The following is a 17156-nucleotide window of genomic DNA, read 5'->3' as shown; positions in this document are numbered from 1 at the left end:
CGCTATTCAGCCTCCATGGGCCGCCTTGTGGGCTTTCCGCTTTTTGCTGTTGGCCGGTTGGGTTCCCTTGGTGGCCAGGTTGCTTCAGTGTCATTTACTGCGGCCTCCTGGGTCTGTTTTGCATTGTGCCTATCTGGGTTCTCTCATTGGTGTTGTGCTCCCTTCCGGGGGGTCCTTTATGAGACTGGGGTCTGTGTTCCGCCTGTTCTCTCCTTGTTGGTGGGGTTTTGGTGTCCATCATTTTTGTTATTCGGTTGGGGTTCTGGATTCCTTTCAGTGCCTCAATCCGTTCTTGCGATTCCTGCCAGTCTGGGTTGTTTCCCTCTGGTTCCTCTGCTTCGTCCTCTGTTGCCACCTGGCCTGGTGGGTTTTGTTTCTTTTTGGTTGGATTTGGAGTGGTTTGTCGCTCTGGTTGTTGGTGGTCTGCGTTGCGGTGTAGCTGTGTTTCTGTCGGACTGCGACTCTTTACTGCTGTGGCTTCTTGTTGTGTCACTGTGGTGGGGGTGCCTTCTGTTTCTTCGGTTCTGAAGTCTGGATGTCTGCTTCCTTCCCCGCTGATTGGCTGTCCGTTGGACAGTCTTGGTGTGTTTTGACCGGCTTACTGCTTTCCCTTCTGGGGCCTGTTTGTTGTTGCCTTTGGCTCCGTATGGTTTCATCCCGTGCCTTCTCTGTCCGCCTTCTTTCGTTGGTTCGGGCTTGCTTTTGGCTAGCCTACGGGTCTCGGGGGTCCGGGTTTTGGCCCTCCCGGTGTCTCTCTGTCCGGGCTGGTTCTTCCTGCTCGTGGTTGCCTCTCTCTTGGGTGGTTCCTTCCACGCTTCTGTGTTTTTGGGTTTGCCCCGTTTTGTTGGCATCCCATTCTGGTCCGTTGATTTCTTGTGAGTTTCCATGAAGTCGCTTGCCTTTGGTATGTGCTCTCTTCATTATTCATGTGGCGAGGAAGACTTACGAGGTGGTAATGCCCCGGTTACTTACCGATAATCTTCATTACTCAGAGTATAGTCTTCCTCGCCACATGAGTTCACATCCCTCCCTCCCTGTGTTGCTATCGGCTTCATGTTTCTGCTTGGTAGTTCTGAGGCTGGGGGTTGGGCCGGCCCTCCTCCTATAGAGGTCAAGGGTGATATGGGTCAGCCATGTTGGGAAGGGATGGGAGGAATGGGAGGGTAACTTTTGCTTTGGAGGGTTCTGGTGTGGAGCTGAATCTCACTTTGTTATTCATGTGGCGAGGAAGACTATACTCGGAGTAATGAAGATTAGGGGAAAGTAACCGGGGCATTACTACAACTCTTCTACCAGCATTACAAGTTTTCCCCCTCAAAAATCCAAGTAAGGGTGGCATTACTAAGTGTGAGAGTGTTTCCAATGCATCCCACGATGGAATGTCTTTAGGACCTACAAGACCAGTACCAAGGAATGAAGAATTCTCAATAGTAGTGCTGATATGTTTTTGAAATGGTTACGGCACGGGTACAGGAGAAGCTGAAGCAGTTAAAGCATGCCCTCAGACTTGTCCTACAGCACCCTCCTGTTTGTGGCTGATGACCTGGGGGGGCAAGGGGATGGAGATGTAGAAAGTAAACCTGGTCTTAGAGATAAATGTTTGATTTCTGTCCTTGTTGTATGTGACTGAAATAACAATGAAGGGAGGTAGAGTAAAAAGATAGGATTCCTACTCCACAGGCACTGATAAATAAACAAGAAGAATCCTACTTCCAGTGTGGACCACAAGGATGGGGAACACTCAGTGTTGTGTAAAATACCCCTCACACACCAACAGGCCCCTTGGTGTCATGCTTCATCATCGGGGTCTTCGCACCCCGCTAAAGGGATGCGGCACGCTACGACCTGCGACTACGCGGGAGCGTTGACAAGAATTGACTATGTGTGGTGTGTGTTGAGTGCATGTGAGGGGATTAATGTGAGTGAAGGGTGTAGTGAAAAATTAAAAAAGTACCTGGCTAGTGGGTGGTGCGAAAAAACTTTATTCCGTACCCCTAGCTGGTGCTATTAAAAAGATGTGCAAAAAAGCGAGGTTAGTTGTCTTAATTAGGGACAAAACCTCTGGTGTGCGTCGACATGTTTCGGAACTGGTGTTCCTTCTTCAGGACGGGGCACAACTTCTCAACCCTACTCACGTATTCCTATAAAAAAGTGTTATCTTAATTATCCACCCACTAGCCAGGTACTTTTTAATTTTTCACTACACCCTTCACTCACATTAATCCCCTCACATGCACTCAACACACACCACACATAGTCAATTCTTGTCAACGCTCTCGCGTAGTCGCAGGTCGTAGCGTGCCGCATCCCTTTAGCGGGGTGCGAAGACCCCGATGATGAAGCATGACACCAAGGGGCTTGTTGTATGTGAACCTGAAGTCGTAGTTGTATAAAAAAAATGGCTGCAATCGGTTGAGCTATAGTTATCAGTTGCATTCTCTTGTGACCTCCAAATGGGATCTCTGTCTTCTACCACAGGGAGCAACCCAACGAATATTTCAACGAATATTTTGCTGGAAGATTAAATGCTGTTCAGTGGTAGAAACTTACCATTCTTGGACTTGAAGGCAGAGCAGAGAAATCCAGCCTCTTCCGTCACTCTTTCCGCCAGGGACTTCTTTCCCAGCCCAAAATCTCTCAGAGTGGAAAGTGAGAACCTCCTAACATCCCTCCACGACTGGCCATATCTTGCAAGCACCACTCCTGTAGAATTGAAACAAAACACACTAATCAATATGCAAGCAGCCAGTACGTTCGGGTGTTGCTTTGGAGAGTTGCACTGTCCCCTGTGTGATAATTAAATAAAATACATTGCAGGAGAATTTGGGAAAAAGAGGAATGGGAACACTCATTTGTAAATCATATATAGTTTGATCAACTGCAAGCAAGTGTCATCATGGATACCGGTGAGACTTTGACAAAGTCAATCGCCGGTAATTTTTGCCGATGGAGACAGTCAAGGATGGGCTTGGAAAAGGGCAAATGTACAGAAGATCGGTTAAAATAATGAAAACAAATGTCGCCTGAATATATTTTTTGTAGGTTAGATTTCAATGTCAGATAAAGCGCAGAACGGTGACGATTATCCTAATCACTCGTTTCTGTGTACAGTTGTCAATCATTTCCCCCGCAAACTGGATATGTTGATAATCTTGAGTCGTGGTTGGGAAGAGCATTTGAAACTTGCTCATTTATCGGAGTTGCATTCATTAGTAAATTGATAAGAATTATTTTGTACATCTGGTCCAATATCCTTTAGAGAGCATAAATCAGTTAATTGTACGATGAGTGATAATCTATATTATATAGCAGCCTAAACTGTGAGATGTAATGGGACGGAGCTCAAATCTGGGCATGCCATCAGTCTCTAGAGCACAACCATGAGGACAAAAGGCATCAACATTGTCAGGTGAATTCTTTCTGAGGAGTATAATAAGGTGCATTGAGACACTCACCGGTGAGTAGCGCGCTTACAATTCCATGATTGATTGATTGATACAAAGTTTAGAGGAGGAAAGGTAGTGCCCGACAACGAGGCCTCCAAATTTGTGTGCTACTACCCTATCATATGCATGCTCTCTTCGTGATTAAGTATTAACACATTGACAAGGCATGGTCTTCATTATTCAAGTCTCCATCATTACTGTTCGAACGTCCCTTGGATAGGAGCTATAATCCCACAAACGTCCCACCTGCTGGGCCCGCTTGCAGTGGGGCTCTTGCCAGCGTACACTGGCAAGACATTTACGATGGTACCAGTGCTTTGAGTGAGATGAAAAACCGGGGGGGCGGGGGTCTCAAAGGGGCGTGGCTAATGTAATTCAGGGCGTGGTTTAAAAAACACATAAGCAGATATATGATACAACAAGTAATATTACACCTACATCAAGTCAGTACTATTGGCTTTGTCAATAGTTGTTAGTTGCATAAGCAACAACTGTGACTTCATTGAATATGACAATCCTTCAGTTCTGAAATGATGAGACTGTCAAAGAACATTCACGAGTCTCTTCGACGTTACCCCAAAGGCAGCGAAGGGTGGCACTGCTGCAGTTAAGATTTTTTTTATCATCCTGAGGGTGAGGGTACAAATGGGGAGCCCAATAGGGACTCGTCTCTGCACGTGCTTTTTCAAACTGTCGGTACTCAGCACAGGCAGAACGCAGCCCACTTAAAGCCCTGGGTGGTACCATCCGATTTGGGCTTTAAGTGGGCCAGGTCCTGCCACTGCTCAGCACCGACAGTTCTAAAAATCAGGTGCTGAGACTGCTCCCTATGGGGCTCTCCATGTGTACCCTCACCCTCAGGATGGTAACAAAATCTTAACTCTGCGGCAGTGCCACCCTTCACTGCCTTTGATGTAACTTCAAAAGAGACTCGGTATAGTTCTTTCACAGTTTCATCATTTCAGAACCGAAGCATTTTCAATATTCTACACAACTAGGCCATAGTTGTTGCTTATTTATCTTACGCAACTAAGAACCATAGACAAAGTCAACAGTCCTGACTTCTTTTAGGTGTAATGTTATTGTATTATACATCTGGATGCAATGACAGAAGCAGCAAAATACAAGTCTGGCGGCACACTATGCTAAGCACAGATTTTTAGCTTAAGGGTTTTAAGCCACGCCTTTAATTACATTCGTCACACGGCACTCCATTAAGAGACCCCGCAGTGTTTTCATCCCACTTTAAGGCCTGTATCCGATGTATCAGCTGATTGAAATAAAGAGCATCCGCTCTCTGGAAAACCTGGACTGGATCTGATCAAAGTTTAAGATACAACTGCCCACAGCATCAAAAGGATGCACCTGCAAAGGAGGTTGTAGCTGGTTCAGGCTCTTCGAAGCAGACTCCTCTACCTCAAGAGTCCTATCATCTAGAAGTGAGTGAAGGGATTGGCTGTGGGGTCTGTAGGTGATCCACGACCAGGCGCGGGCACAGTGGCAGCTCTACAGACCTCATGGAGTGATAAGGCCCTCAAGATACCCCAAGTTCCCAGCGTGACTATTGCAATAGTCCCGAGAAGAAATACCTCTTCCTGTGCCACCCACAGTTCCTGAAAAGATCGGGGGGGGGGGGTAAGGGGGCGGTAAGGGGGGTAGCAACATGGGTATTAATAAACCTCCCTCGTGGCATCTCAAGGCTGCAAAGAAAGCCAAAACTAATATGGTAGCTAAAATGTCGTTGCACCACAGTATGTCTGCTAGACTGTCGCGATAGAAGAACATTTTTACTGTCTCACATATCTGATCGGTGAAGGAGTGAAACACTGAACAAACGTATCCGTGGGGAAAAGGAGATGGGGACAGGGCTGGATAAGTAACTCAATGATTCTGATCAGTTTGATACTTTATGCGGGGGTAACTCAGGTGGTGAAGTTCGAGCGCCTGTGCAAGATTTTGATTCTGGGGTCTCTAGCTTTAAGGTAATACCAAATGTGGATTTTAATGCCAGACAATAAGGCGGCATATATGCAAATCTCCTGATTATAGGTGCCATCAGCAGCAATGGAGACGGAAAGTAAACAAAAGGTTATGCTGCAAATGTGTGGCTTTAAAAGGCCGCCATATCCAGCAACCCCATCTCCTATCGATGCTCCCAGCAACAGAAGAGTTCACTATCAAACTAGCTTTTCTTAGCCCTTTTCACTATTTGTTTTCTTTCCGTTTTTGAGGATTTTTACCTGTTACTTTGCTTTTTATTCCTTTTCTCACTTAGTAGCTTTTTACTTTCGTAGTGCTGTATAGGATATGGTTTTGGAGACATTCACCAAGTTATAACATTTTTCACATTATAAGCCTTCTACTAAAAGAGAGCCCATCCTCTTAAGTAGAGAACTTTGTACATTTCTTTTTGTGGGTGAATATTGGACATAGTGAACAGTCGTTTTGTGTTTTTTTTTCTATTTCATGCCTGTTTCCTGAGTTTCCCTAACCCTATTGCCTTTCGCTTCCTCTTTTTAATCTAGTTGTTTTCTTTGCCGTCTCCTAAACAACGTTCCCGGCTTGTTCCCAGTTCCCCTGCAATATTTACTGACCTGATTTTACCCCAGTGCCTTTGCTCTGGCAAAGCATTTTACTTTTCCTTTTGGCTTCAATCTGCCTGTCCTACATCTCTGTGCCTTTCTGTCTCGCTTTGACGCTTTTGTTACACTTTGCCATGGTTACCAGGAATGTTTCACAGCAGCAGTTCTGTTACATCATTATTGGCAGAGCCAATAAGGATCCCATACACCAGTTCAAGTTGCTGTCCAGAGATAGCTCTATGACATATATCAACACCTTAGTGATTCACTCTGCTGCCGGCATTTGCACATTACATGGATACCCAGGTTGTCCGGTAGCAATAGGGCATGTTAATGAATGTCCCTGTCAGTACAAAAATGAGAAAATCATCTAAAGTCGGTCTTTTTTCAACTTATAATTACATACTTTAAATAGTTAATATTAGAAGAAAGACTTTAAAAGGTATTCTAGGCTGCCCGAATACCTCTTGACAGATAATTAAAGTAAACAAAGACAGAAAGGCCATGTGAACTTTAGAATCATGTCCAGGCCTTTGCAGACTCTTAAATATAAACAGATGGCTGGTGATTTTTCTCTGGGAAAGATGGCAACCTTATGTAGCAATGGCTTTATTAGGTCATTGGAATGTTGAGCGCCCCATTGAAGACAATGGAGCAGCCAATATAAAACTTGGCAAATACCCTCTCCTCTCAACATTACATAATCCTAATCCACATTCTCTGCCTCTCTCTTTTCCTTGCCTCTCCAGAACATGTGGATTGGGCACGGGAAAGAGAGAGGCAGAGGGTGGGGGCCTGAGCTTAATGGAGGCTTCCCTCATCCCTCCTTCCATAGATTACAGTGTCACTGGAGCCTCAGAAGGAGGGAGGGAGAAGTTCAGGTCAGCTCGTGGATCTCCTTGGCTGAGCTGAATGAGTAAAAGCATTTGAACCAAGTCCAGGGAGAACCAGGGGCTGACTACTGACACCTTTTGAAAAGTTGCTGCTGTGTATGTTCAACAATTAACATACGTGGCCCTGCATGGGATTGTTGAGCTTTCACGGCATAAGCTGTGAAACAGAGATTTTGGTGTTGCTGGGGGTTTCAGCCCACTCTGTCTCCTTGGAAACCCTTGTTTTTAGGTCTGCCTAGGCAGCACTTGCGCTGTCTCATTGAGACATGCAGTACATACTATAGCGTGAAAGCTTTCTGGAAGCTCTGCCCACTATCCGCCCATCTTTTTGATTGGCTTACATCCTAAATGCTGCCTTCCGATTGGTTTTAGGCTTCTTAGTCCCTCCTCCTGACTGTAATGCCCAGCACAAGTCAGCATTCTAGTGCTCAGCCTGTATCTACACTGAACACCCACCCACCACTGATGTCACTGGTCAGGTGACACAGAAGTAATAAAAGAGGCCGAGCTAACGTGCTCTGGGCCAGTTGCACCAGACCTCCAGTGTGTCCTGTGTCAGTGTATGTGTGCCTGCCAGCATGAGGGCCTAAGGCCCACCACAGCCCTTTACAATGGCGACGAGTGCGGAGCTGTGCCCATGCGTGCCAGCCAAACGAAAACTTTGAGGAAAAGGAAAGGGGAGCTGCCTGCTGCAAATAAGGCACACTCCGAGAAAGACTCGAGAGGCCCACGAGGCGTGTGAAGAGCCCCGGGCCTGGAGAAGGAGGAGGTGCCGTGGTGGTGCCCCGAAGCAAACGCGGACAGGCCAGAGCCCACCTGCACCGGCCGCCACTGACCTACGCTACGAAGAAGCCATGCGGTGCCCACCCGTGTGAGAGGAGGCCCGTCGGCCGAAGGTGAGCCCTGGCGATAGACTGCCCGGGGGGCCGCATGAGCCTGAAGCGACCCCCCCCATGAATGAACAATGAAGCAGAGCCCACCCGCATAGTGATAGCGGCCCCCGGAGAAAAGTGAAGAAAGCAGCGCCAGCGGAGCCCACCCGCGGCCTGCCTGCAGCGTCTGTTGTCCCCCGCCGCGCCGCGTGTGAGGAGAGGCGGCCGCGGCGAGGGTGATTGAAATTTAGGTAAAGCAGCGCCAGCGGAGCCCACCCGCGGCCTGCCTGAAGTGTCCCCGTCCCCCGCAGCAGCGTGCGAGGTGAAGAACTGTCGGGAGGGGGAAAAGTGAAGGTAATCAAGCGGAGCCTACCCGCTGGGATCGCCAACCTCGCACCACCGGTGAAAGCGCCAGGCCCTAGGGGCGCGAAAGGGGAAGTGTCCAGCATCCCCCACCCCGCCGCACAGCGTGTGTGAAATGCGGCGGCGGGGCAAGGAATTTCGAATGAAAGCGCCCGCAGCGTGAGGGGAGCTGCCGAGTGCCCAAGGACAAGTGAAAGTGATTAAGCGGAGCCCACCTGTCTAAGCCCAGCTCCGCGGGTGAAAGGGGCCGAAGGAAGCGAGCAGCCCGAGGAGCGCCCGCAGCGTGAGGGGAGCTGCCGGGCTCAAAAGTGAAGTAAGCGGAGTCCACCCGCATTGAGGAACGGCACCGGCCCGGCCTCCTGCGAGGCATCTGAAAGCGACCGGCAGCGTGAGGAGAGCTGCCGGGCGCTAGCGTCACCAAACAGTGCCCACACAGCCTCAGTGGTCCCCTCCTGCCCGCGTGAGGAGCCGCCGCGGGTAGGGAGGACCAAGAAAACAAATAAAGGTAACAATGCCGGTGAACCCGGCAGGACACGGAGCATCCACACCCCCTCCTTCGCACACGCCCACGGAGGTGCTTCACCCTCCGTCAGCAACACGTGCAAGATGCCTGTGTCCTCCTGCCCCCTAAGGTGAACAAATAGTGGAAAGGGACTCACCAGGTCAGACCCACAGCGTGTGTAAAGCTGTCCTGGTCGACCGAAGTACTGGGAGTTTTGCAGAATGTGGCTGAAAGAAAGCAAAAGCTGTGTATAGACACCAATCAGACGCTAAGCCAACTCGAGAAGGAAAGCTAAGTGAAAGCACTCACCGGGAGGTAACTCCAGCCCCTGTGCAAGCCCTGAGGGAAGCAGGCCCTGCAAGTGAAACTACATGGCCCGTCGAGGAGGGAACTGTTCAAGACAGGGATCTGAAATGGAGTAGAGGTAGCACTGACATCTAGTGGCCGGAGGGAGCAATTGCAGGCAAAGGAAGGTTCCCGAGAAATAGGAACAAGCATTGGACGACCCAACAGAAAGGACTACAAACAAGAAAGCCTGCAGCGACCAGGAAGGCGACAGGAGGCTGTGCCAGAAGCACAGAAGAAAGGAACAGTGTTGTCGACTAGCCAACCCTGAAGGAAGGTCAAGGATATAGGCAGCAGAGGACTGGCACAGCAACGCCACGCAGCAGCGGAAAATTGGCGCAGCTACGCCCCACCACACCAAAGAAGCAAGGGGAGGATTGAGAGTGCGACACGACCAGGAGCTGCGCAAGTGAAAGGACAGTGACAGTAGTCAAGCGCAAGAAAGCGCCAGGAGTACCCAAAGTGCTCAAAGAAGACAGCGCAAGGAAGCGCAGGTATTCTCCAGAAAGCGCAAAGGACGACGCCAGGAGACAGCGCAGGAACGCGACAGGAACTCTCCAGAAAACGTGAGGAAGACACCAGGAGACCGCGCAGGAACGCGACAGAAGTGCAAGAGTTCCACATCCCGCACGACAGGACTGCGCAGCACTGCGCCGGAACGTGCCAGGAATCAGGAGCGCCAAAATGACGCGACGCGCCAACGCCAAAAACACCGTGAAGGTGAATAGCGACCAGGAGAAAGATAGCACAGCATGACGACTCATGCCGAAGGTGATTATCGACCAGGAAAAGATAGCACAGCATGACGATTCATGCCGAAGGTGAAAGCCGACCACCCAGTATGGTCGCCAAGGAAAGAAAAGACGCAATTGAGAAGATAGCGACAACCGGTCCAGTCACTAGAAGAAAAGACCAATGTCTGAGAGCCATGCCCAGAACAGAGAGAAACAGGTGGAGTGCACGCTACCTGGAGAAGACTGGCTGGGAAGACCAAGGCAGTACAGTGACCAGATCACGTCGCAAGAAGGAACAGGGAGAAGAAGGGCGTGACGCCAAAATGAAAAGGAAGAAGGAACAATAGAAAAGGTCGCGACGCTAACCCTGGAAGTGAGTGACAAGAAGACAGTGTCCTAGGACTAGGACAAGACCAGGATGACACGTGCAGAGTGCGCGCACTGCATTGGGAAGCCTGGCCAGAGAAGATGAAGAAAAGGGGACCAGGGTACGTCGTGAGAAGAGGAGAAGAGAAGAAGGAAGATCGGAGTGGCACACCGCCACCCAGGAAAGGAAGAAAGGAGAAATCGGAATGGCACGCTGCCACTGCAAGAAGAAGCCGCCCCTGCGGAAAGAAGCAAGGTGACAAGCACTGGAACACCTGAGTGCAAAGGAGGACAAGCCTGGCAAGAGCACCGGCAGCGCAGACCAAAGACAACCACCTACGAGCCATCCATCCACATGGCGATCGCAGAAGAGAGCAAGCTAGACGGTTGGCGACATCTACCTCTGGGGTTTGAGCGGAAGATTGAATGACGAGACTACTCAGGACTCCGGAAGCTGAGGACCTGACCACCTCGCACCAGCCCGTGGCAAACCAGAATCAGAGGCCTCGAGGGACTCTGGTGGCAGCAAGTCCCGCACGGGAGACAGGTCTACCGATGCACGTCTGCAGGACCCAAGAGGATGAAAGCCTCGCGAGCAATGAAGAGTCGACAACTCAACCTTCAGGTGGAACTAGGACACGACGGTGAGGCTCGTGGAGCGCCCCGCTCACGGCCCGAAGGCTATGGTGGAGCAACACGACCAACAACACCAGTCCAGTGGAAGCCTGGCAAAGAGGTCCTCCCGGATATCTGGTGAGAGAGGAATACTGGAGAGAGGGACATCCTAGTGAGAGGGATGTGTGTACCTACTCTATTCACCTGCGAAGAGTCAACACTAAGGCCTGCCCGGAAAAATATCACGAAGCCAGAAGAGAGAACAAAACCAGAAGACTGTCGACACCTGTGTCATCTAGGTATCTCTCATCACCAACAGAGCGAAGCAAAGGCAGGGCTGAGAAACAGCGGACAGACAGCACAGACAAAGAAAGAACCCGCCGAACAACTGCGGACCGTGCCTCCGAGAACTGCAAGTCCAGAATACAAGAACTATACTGCCTGCGGTTTGCAAGCAGCCAAAGAGACTCATTTTGAAAACGCAAGTCCAATGTTATTCTCTGTGTTTTCTGTCCCCCACAGGTTTTGGATTTTTTCTGTTTGGTTTAATTTTTTTAACCAATTTGGGAAGGGATGTAATGCCCAGCACAAGTCAGCATTCTAGTGCTGAGCCTGTATCTGCACTGAACACCCACCCACCACTGATGTCACTGGTCAGGTGACACAGAAGTAATAAAAGAGGCCGAGCCCACGTGCTCTGGGCCAGTTGCACCAGACCTCCAGTGTGTCCTGTGTCAGTGTATGTGTGCCTGCCAGCATGAGGGCCTAAGGCCCACCACAGCCCTTTACACTGACGACCATCTTGTCATTTGTATCCTTCCCTGGCAATTGACCTCTTTACTCAAACACTATGTTATGCCCTGTGTCCCCCCCCGCCCCTTCCGCAGTTCGTCACTGCTGCCCCCCCCATCAGCCCATCCAATCCTGTTCGTGCCTTCTTAAATGCTTGCATTCCCATTTGTAATGCAATACGTCTCACGTAAATGCGAGTCGTATTGAATTGCAAATGCTTGTTTTAAAGTAGTGCGCACTTACAATCACACCACTATGTGAGAGGGAGCCGACCCCGCATTGTGGTTGAGCGGGTGCCCACCCCGTATTCTGTGTTCCTTGAGGCGTGAGCCCACCTTGCAGTTGTGCTTAGTTAATGGCGGGTGCCTACACCGCACTTTGGAGCCGGAGAAAGCAGCGCGATCCGGAAGTCAGGCGCCCGTGCCTGGTTGTAGGCGGGTTGGTTGGGAGCATGCACCGTCACTTACATTTTAAGGCAGCCTTCCGGAGGCTTGTGTCACTATGAATGTATGCTGGCCGCCTTTCTATTTCATTTCTCCTGAACAGGAAGTTCTGCCCATGTATCGGAAGCTGCGCCTGCAAACGAGACAATAGTAAAACCTAGGAGAACGAGACTGGTGGCGCTAGAGCAAGCTAGCAAATGGCCCGACTGCTCCTAATGGCCCCTGGTAGGCCTGCGAGTGAGCCCGCGCTGTGACTGCCCTGAATGATGCCCATGCCGGGAAATGCATGCAGCACCGGTGTAGTCCCGGGGGGGGGGGGCGATCAATCGACTAGTGGAGCAGGAGACATTAGGTGAGCCAAGAATAGCAGTGCTGCATCCAGTGCTTTAAATGGGAAAAAAATAGTGCAGGTACTCATTTAAATGTGGCGAGTGGGCGGGGCTAGGGGCGGGCTGAAGGCAAGACATGCAAAGTATATTGGCCTATATACTAGTTGCAGCACACACGAGAAATGTCTTTCTATAAACAGGTTAATTTGTTATATGAAATATGAAATGAAATATACAAAATGAAAGTCAAACAAGTTATATTTTAACATTTCCTTATTTTGTGATATTTCTCGCACAAAAACACGCACACACAAGCAGGCAAACAGACACACATAAGCAGCGCTCACACAAAAGAATCAGGTGGGATGAAAGCACTTTTAACCTCCCATAGCTTTTCTCATTGTGCTGCCACTGGGCTGCCTCGATTTCTTGCAACACAGCATGACCGCGAACACTGGGAAATCATGCAAATGAGCCCCCGCTGAATAGTTCAGTGGGGGCTCAGCTCAGGGCTATGAAAGTGATGTGGCTGTCAAAGAGACAGGCCCCTACCACTAGAGGCCAATGCGCCTACCTTCCATGAGTGCCGGTACTTTCCACGGCCGTAGAGAAGTGCCGGTACTCAGGGTGATAAAAATAACAAGTGCTGGTACTCAGTACCGGTGAGTACCGGCCCATTTAAAGCACTGGCTGCATCCCTCCTATCTGTGCGCCCTTCCCCCGGATGTGCTTCCAAATGTGGGCCTAGGCTCGTCCGTGAAGGGGGTAGACGACACTGTGCTGGGCCCTCACACTTTATCCAGCCCTATTCTGACCTTTCCACTTTCAGCTTGGGGCCGCTGCAGGAGCTTCAGACACAGGTGTAGAGTACAGGTGTAAAATCAGACCCAAGCCCTTGCCGCTGGTTGTGGTACTACATGGACATTAGATGTGGCACCTACTAGTAATACTAAGACGAGAGAACATGCAGCCCTGGTTCCCTCCCGCTTACCTGGATGCATGCCCAAGGAGGTGACTGCCTTGATCACTGCCCCGGCTGGCGGAGGAGGGGCGCTGCACTGGCCGGATCATCTCATGTGCCGGAGATGCCTCAGACGGAGGTAGTACATGCGGTTAATGTGAGGCCCACAACAACACAAACTGCTGCCTGAACACACTGCAATATCCTAAGAGCTGGAAGTGGCGAGGCAGTCTCCTTCCCACCTGCACACCCCAAACTCCCTGGCGCAAACACAGCTGTCAGCCCGTAGGCCGATCAGGCCTAGCCTCAACCACCAGGCCCTTGCGTTTGGTCTGGCCTCTGCTCCAACACCTTCCCTGCATTTCCGGCTGGGACAGCAAACCTGCATGTCCTGAACAACACTGCGGACCTTCGGCAAAGCCGTCACAGCTGCTGCATATGGGCAGAGGCATGGAGGTGGGTTCGACCCTAGGCCTCTGAAATTAGCTGTGGAATGGTACCATGGCCCAGCACACTACCCACTGGCCCCACCTTTGCAGTCCTGCACCTGTGCTCCCCATCCTAGCTGCCAGTGAATAGGACAGCGTGGTCTGGAGAGGGTTTGATCCTAATCCCCACCACCACCCATAAACTACAGCGAACTGATTTAAGCTGACTCACATGAGGCGCCCTAGCCTCCTGGGGTTTTTAATCATTCCCGTACTAGGGAAGAGGGGCCCGTGGAGGCTCAGGGAGCAGACAGAAGTGCACTGAGATCTGCAATACACCTGAATCTAGTTGCACCTCCTGGGGGAGTTTCTGGGGCATCTTCCTGGCTCCGAGAGTCCTAATCCAAGGCGTTTCCTCCAACAAGCACACCTCCTCGTTCATCTACTTTGTTACACTACTTCCTTTTGGCACCACAAAAGTGATACCCCCTTAGGTGCCAAGTTTGACTCCACCCATCAGGGCCATTACCGTGATCAGAGCACCTAGGATACTAAGTGACCCTGCACTGACCGGAGTACCTGACAAGTGCAATTGAGTCAACTTGCCTGAATTACTGATCATATATTACACTGCACATTTATCCGAACGCGTTAAAATCTGTAATGAGGCTTTAAAACTATAGGAAAGTAGTTTGGGCCTCTTGCTGTCAGTAAATCAAATTAGTACTAAACTGAGGATTTACTTGGATGCAGTGCTAGCCTGGCGTCCTCAAAATTTGCATTATGCGTCCACTTTACCATGCCTCTATTTGTTGACATCTTCTAGGTTACTAAAAAGTTCAGGCAACCCCAGCAAATAAAAAGCATTTTTAGGTCGAGCATTCAAGATCTTTTATGTAAACTTTAGTATATACTTTAGCAGAGGTCAGTAAAATACCAAAATCACTTTAGCATTCTCTAGTTTCTAGTCCTTACAAATTGTCTTCCACAAACACCCGTACACAAAAATATTTTTTTTAAATCAAGTGGTCTAAAAAGGACATATTAGGTAGTTTGTTCCCAAAAAAGGAAGCATTTGTATGAGGCAAACTGAAGTAAAATGCAGAATGCTATTGCCAAGTGTAACTCCAGACTTTTTTGGTGCTTGGTAAACAGTGTGCACTTAACATCACCTTTGGACTTAGAGGCTCAGGTTTGTGAATCACAGTGGATTAAGTTCATAATGGTATTATATAAAATGTCTGACAACAGTGGGAAGAGCGATCTCGTTATTTGCCAGGCAGAGGGTGCCAAATTCTTGCCAGTTCAGGAGATGGGCATCATAGTAGAGATAATTACAAACCTGAAACCATCCCGCGCCGGAGCACCAGATGGGTTGCCAGCAATCCTCTGCAAGGCAAATTCATTGAGGTGAGCCAAAGTTTTAAGACTTTTTTTTTTTAATGGGTGTCATGCAATGGCATAATCCTTGATTCCTGGCGTGGCAATAATTAAGCCCTTCCACCAGAAAGGATCCCAGAATTCCTTTGCTGGATGTGTCGTCCAAGACCTATGCCACAGCGTTAATGATCTCCCTTATGGCCGGGGCCTTTGAGAGTGGGTAAATCCCAAAAGATTGAGGTGGGTTTCAACCAAAGTATTCCACAGTTGATCATCGTTTTGCCCTCTGGGGCGCTGCATTGACGGCAGTAAGCACAGTGGGTAAGCTAGGCTGCTGTTTTGTCGATTCTAAGGCAGCATTTGACAGAGTACTTAGGGCCTTCTGTAGAAAAAATTGGCCGGATAGGGTATCCCTCAAGACCTTTTATCTATAATTTGACTAGTACATGAAAATAACTGGGTGCAGGTCGACATAAATGGTTTAGGAATTTTAACTGATAATATTCCGGTGAATAATGGACTAAGACAGGGTTGTTTGCTAGCCCCCTGCTCTTTTGTTTATTCATATTGGATCTCCTGGAAACATTTGGAGACTCTATTTCATGTTCCCCTAAGATTAGAAAGGTGCATACTCGCTGCCTATTGTATCCTGATGATCTGGTCCTGATGAACTACACCCTGATAGGCTTGAAGCAGAAGCTGAAAACCTACAGGCCTATTGTGAGAGTAACTCGATAAATGTGGAGAAAACTAAAACTATCATTTTCTCAAAGCAGCTGGCACATCTTTCTTGCTTTTCTAGATAAAGCTCCTCTAGAGCAGGCTATGTTATGTTATGTAACTGCAATGGATATTCAAATGAATTGCAGATTAATGAATACAAATATTTAGGGATCACCTTCACTTGGATTGAGAATTGGAACAGTCATATGACAAGAATGCAAACTGGACTCTTACATACAGTACTAGATTGAGAAGATTTGGCCAGAGGTTTTGGGGGGCTGTCAGTGGACCCTGGCAGTGGCAGGGAATCTAATCCCGCAGGCCCTCTATGGACCTGAACTGCTGGCCTTGGATCACTTTATTAGTTACAAATCCCAGTAGAGTTTCTGTCTAAAGGTCCTCCTCGGGCCTCAAATAGGCTCAATGTTGCAGGCCCTGAGGTTGGAATATACGCTTGACTCCTGGACCTTGCTAGCCGGATCACACTAAGTTAGATTTGTGCATGGTCTAATTCTTGAAGCCAATAATGAAAAATTGTCTTGTATGATGATGCATAATATCAGGCTGTCTACGAATAAATTCCCGCTAACCTTTTTAGCACCAGTGGGAACAATGGGCTTAGGGTCTGATATATTTCAGGGTGAGGATATCATGAGGGCACGTGGCTGAAGAAAAGTCTCAAATAAAGAGTGACGTTAGGTTGTGCACTTGCGGCTAGCCACTATCTGGGTTCTAAAGGTCTGTAGCCCATTCCTTGAAGTACCTTGGAACAGCTGTCTTGTTCCCCTATTTTGTCTCATGTCCAGACAGGAAACTGAGGTGCACCACTCTACAGCTTTGAGTTGGTATAGATCCTGGCTAGCGAATCGTTGGATATAAATAGAGGGTTTAGGAAAATAATGTTTTTTTGCTTTAAAAATGAAGTGTTCTGTAACCCAATTGCTGCTAGATTGTACTCTTTTCTTTAGTAAAAGGAAATCTATTTAAAAGTCTGGTGTAAGATCACATAGTAAAGCACTTCTCACTTTATTTGCCATGAATCAATTTGATACAATTACAATTGTTAGATATATATTGCATATCCAAAAACCTGTTTACAGAGTGCATACATTTCTTTTATGTTATGTTGCATTTGGAATGCCCCCTACAGCTGAAAGTACTAGAAACTTTGAAGCGCTATTGGTTAGTACACATGGTTTTGAGATTCAAGCTAGCTTACCATACCAAGTGTACAGTTAGCTCTAAATTTTAACATTGCCTGTCTTGGAAGACACATGCAAAGCAATTTACTTTTTTTATTTTCATTTCTTAATTACTTACTCCTCGGTGCCACCGCTACTGGCCCCCATCTGCAGGCAATATGCTGCATGGCTAAATACTTA

General features: G+C 48.7%; 1 protein-coding gene across 1 annotated transcript in view; it reads right to left on the bottom strand.

Moving 5' to 3' along the window:
* The window catches only part of LOC144753053 (cytochrome P450 2D6-like), a 466095-nt gene that overhangs the window by 319773 nt on the left and 129166 nt on the right, over positions 1 to 17156 (bottom strand). Inside the window, exon 3 of the mRNA XM_078640854.1 lies at positions 2551 to 2703. Within this exon, the coding sequence (XP_078496980.1) occupies positions 2551 to 2703 (153 nt within the window). The remainder of the gene's footprint in view (positions 1 to 2550; positions 2704 to 17156) is intronic.

The sequence above is a fragment of the Lissotriton helveticus genome, chromosome 1_1 (assembly GCF_964261635.1).
Source record: "Lissotriton helveticus chromosome 1_1, aLisHel1.1, whole genome shotgun sequence".
NCBI lineage: Eukaryota > Metazoa > Chordata > Amphibia > Caudata > Salamandridae > Lissotriton > Lissotriton helveticus.
This window is presented reverse-complemented; position numbering and strand designations above follow the sequence as displayed.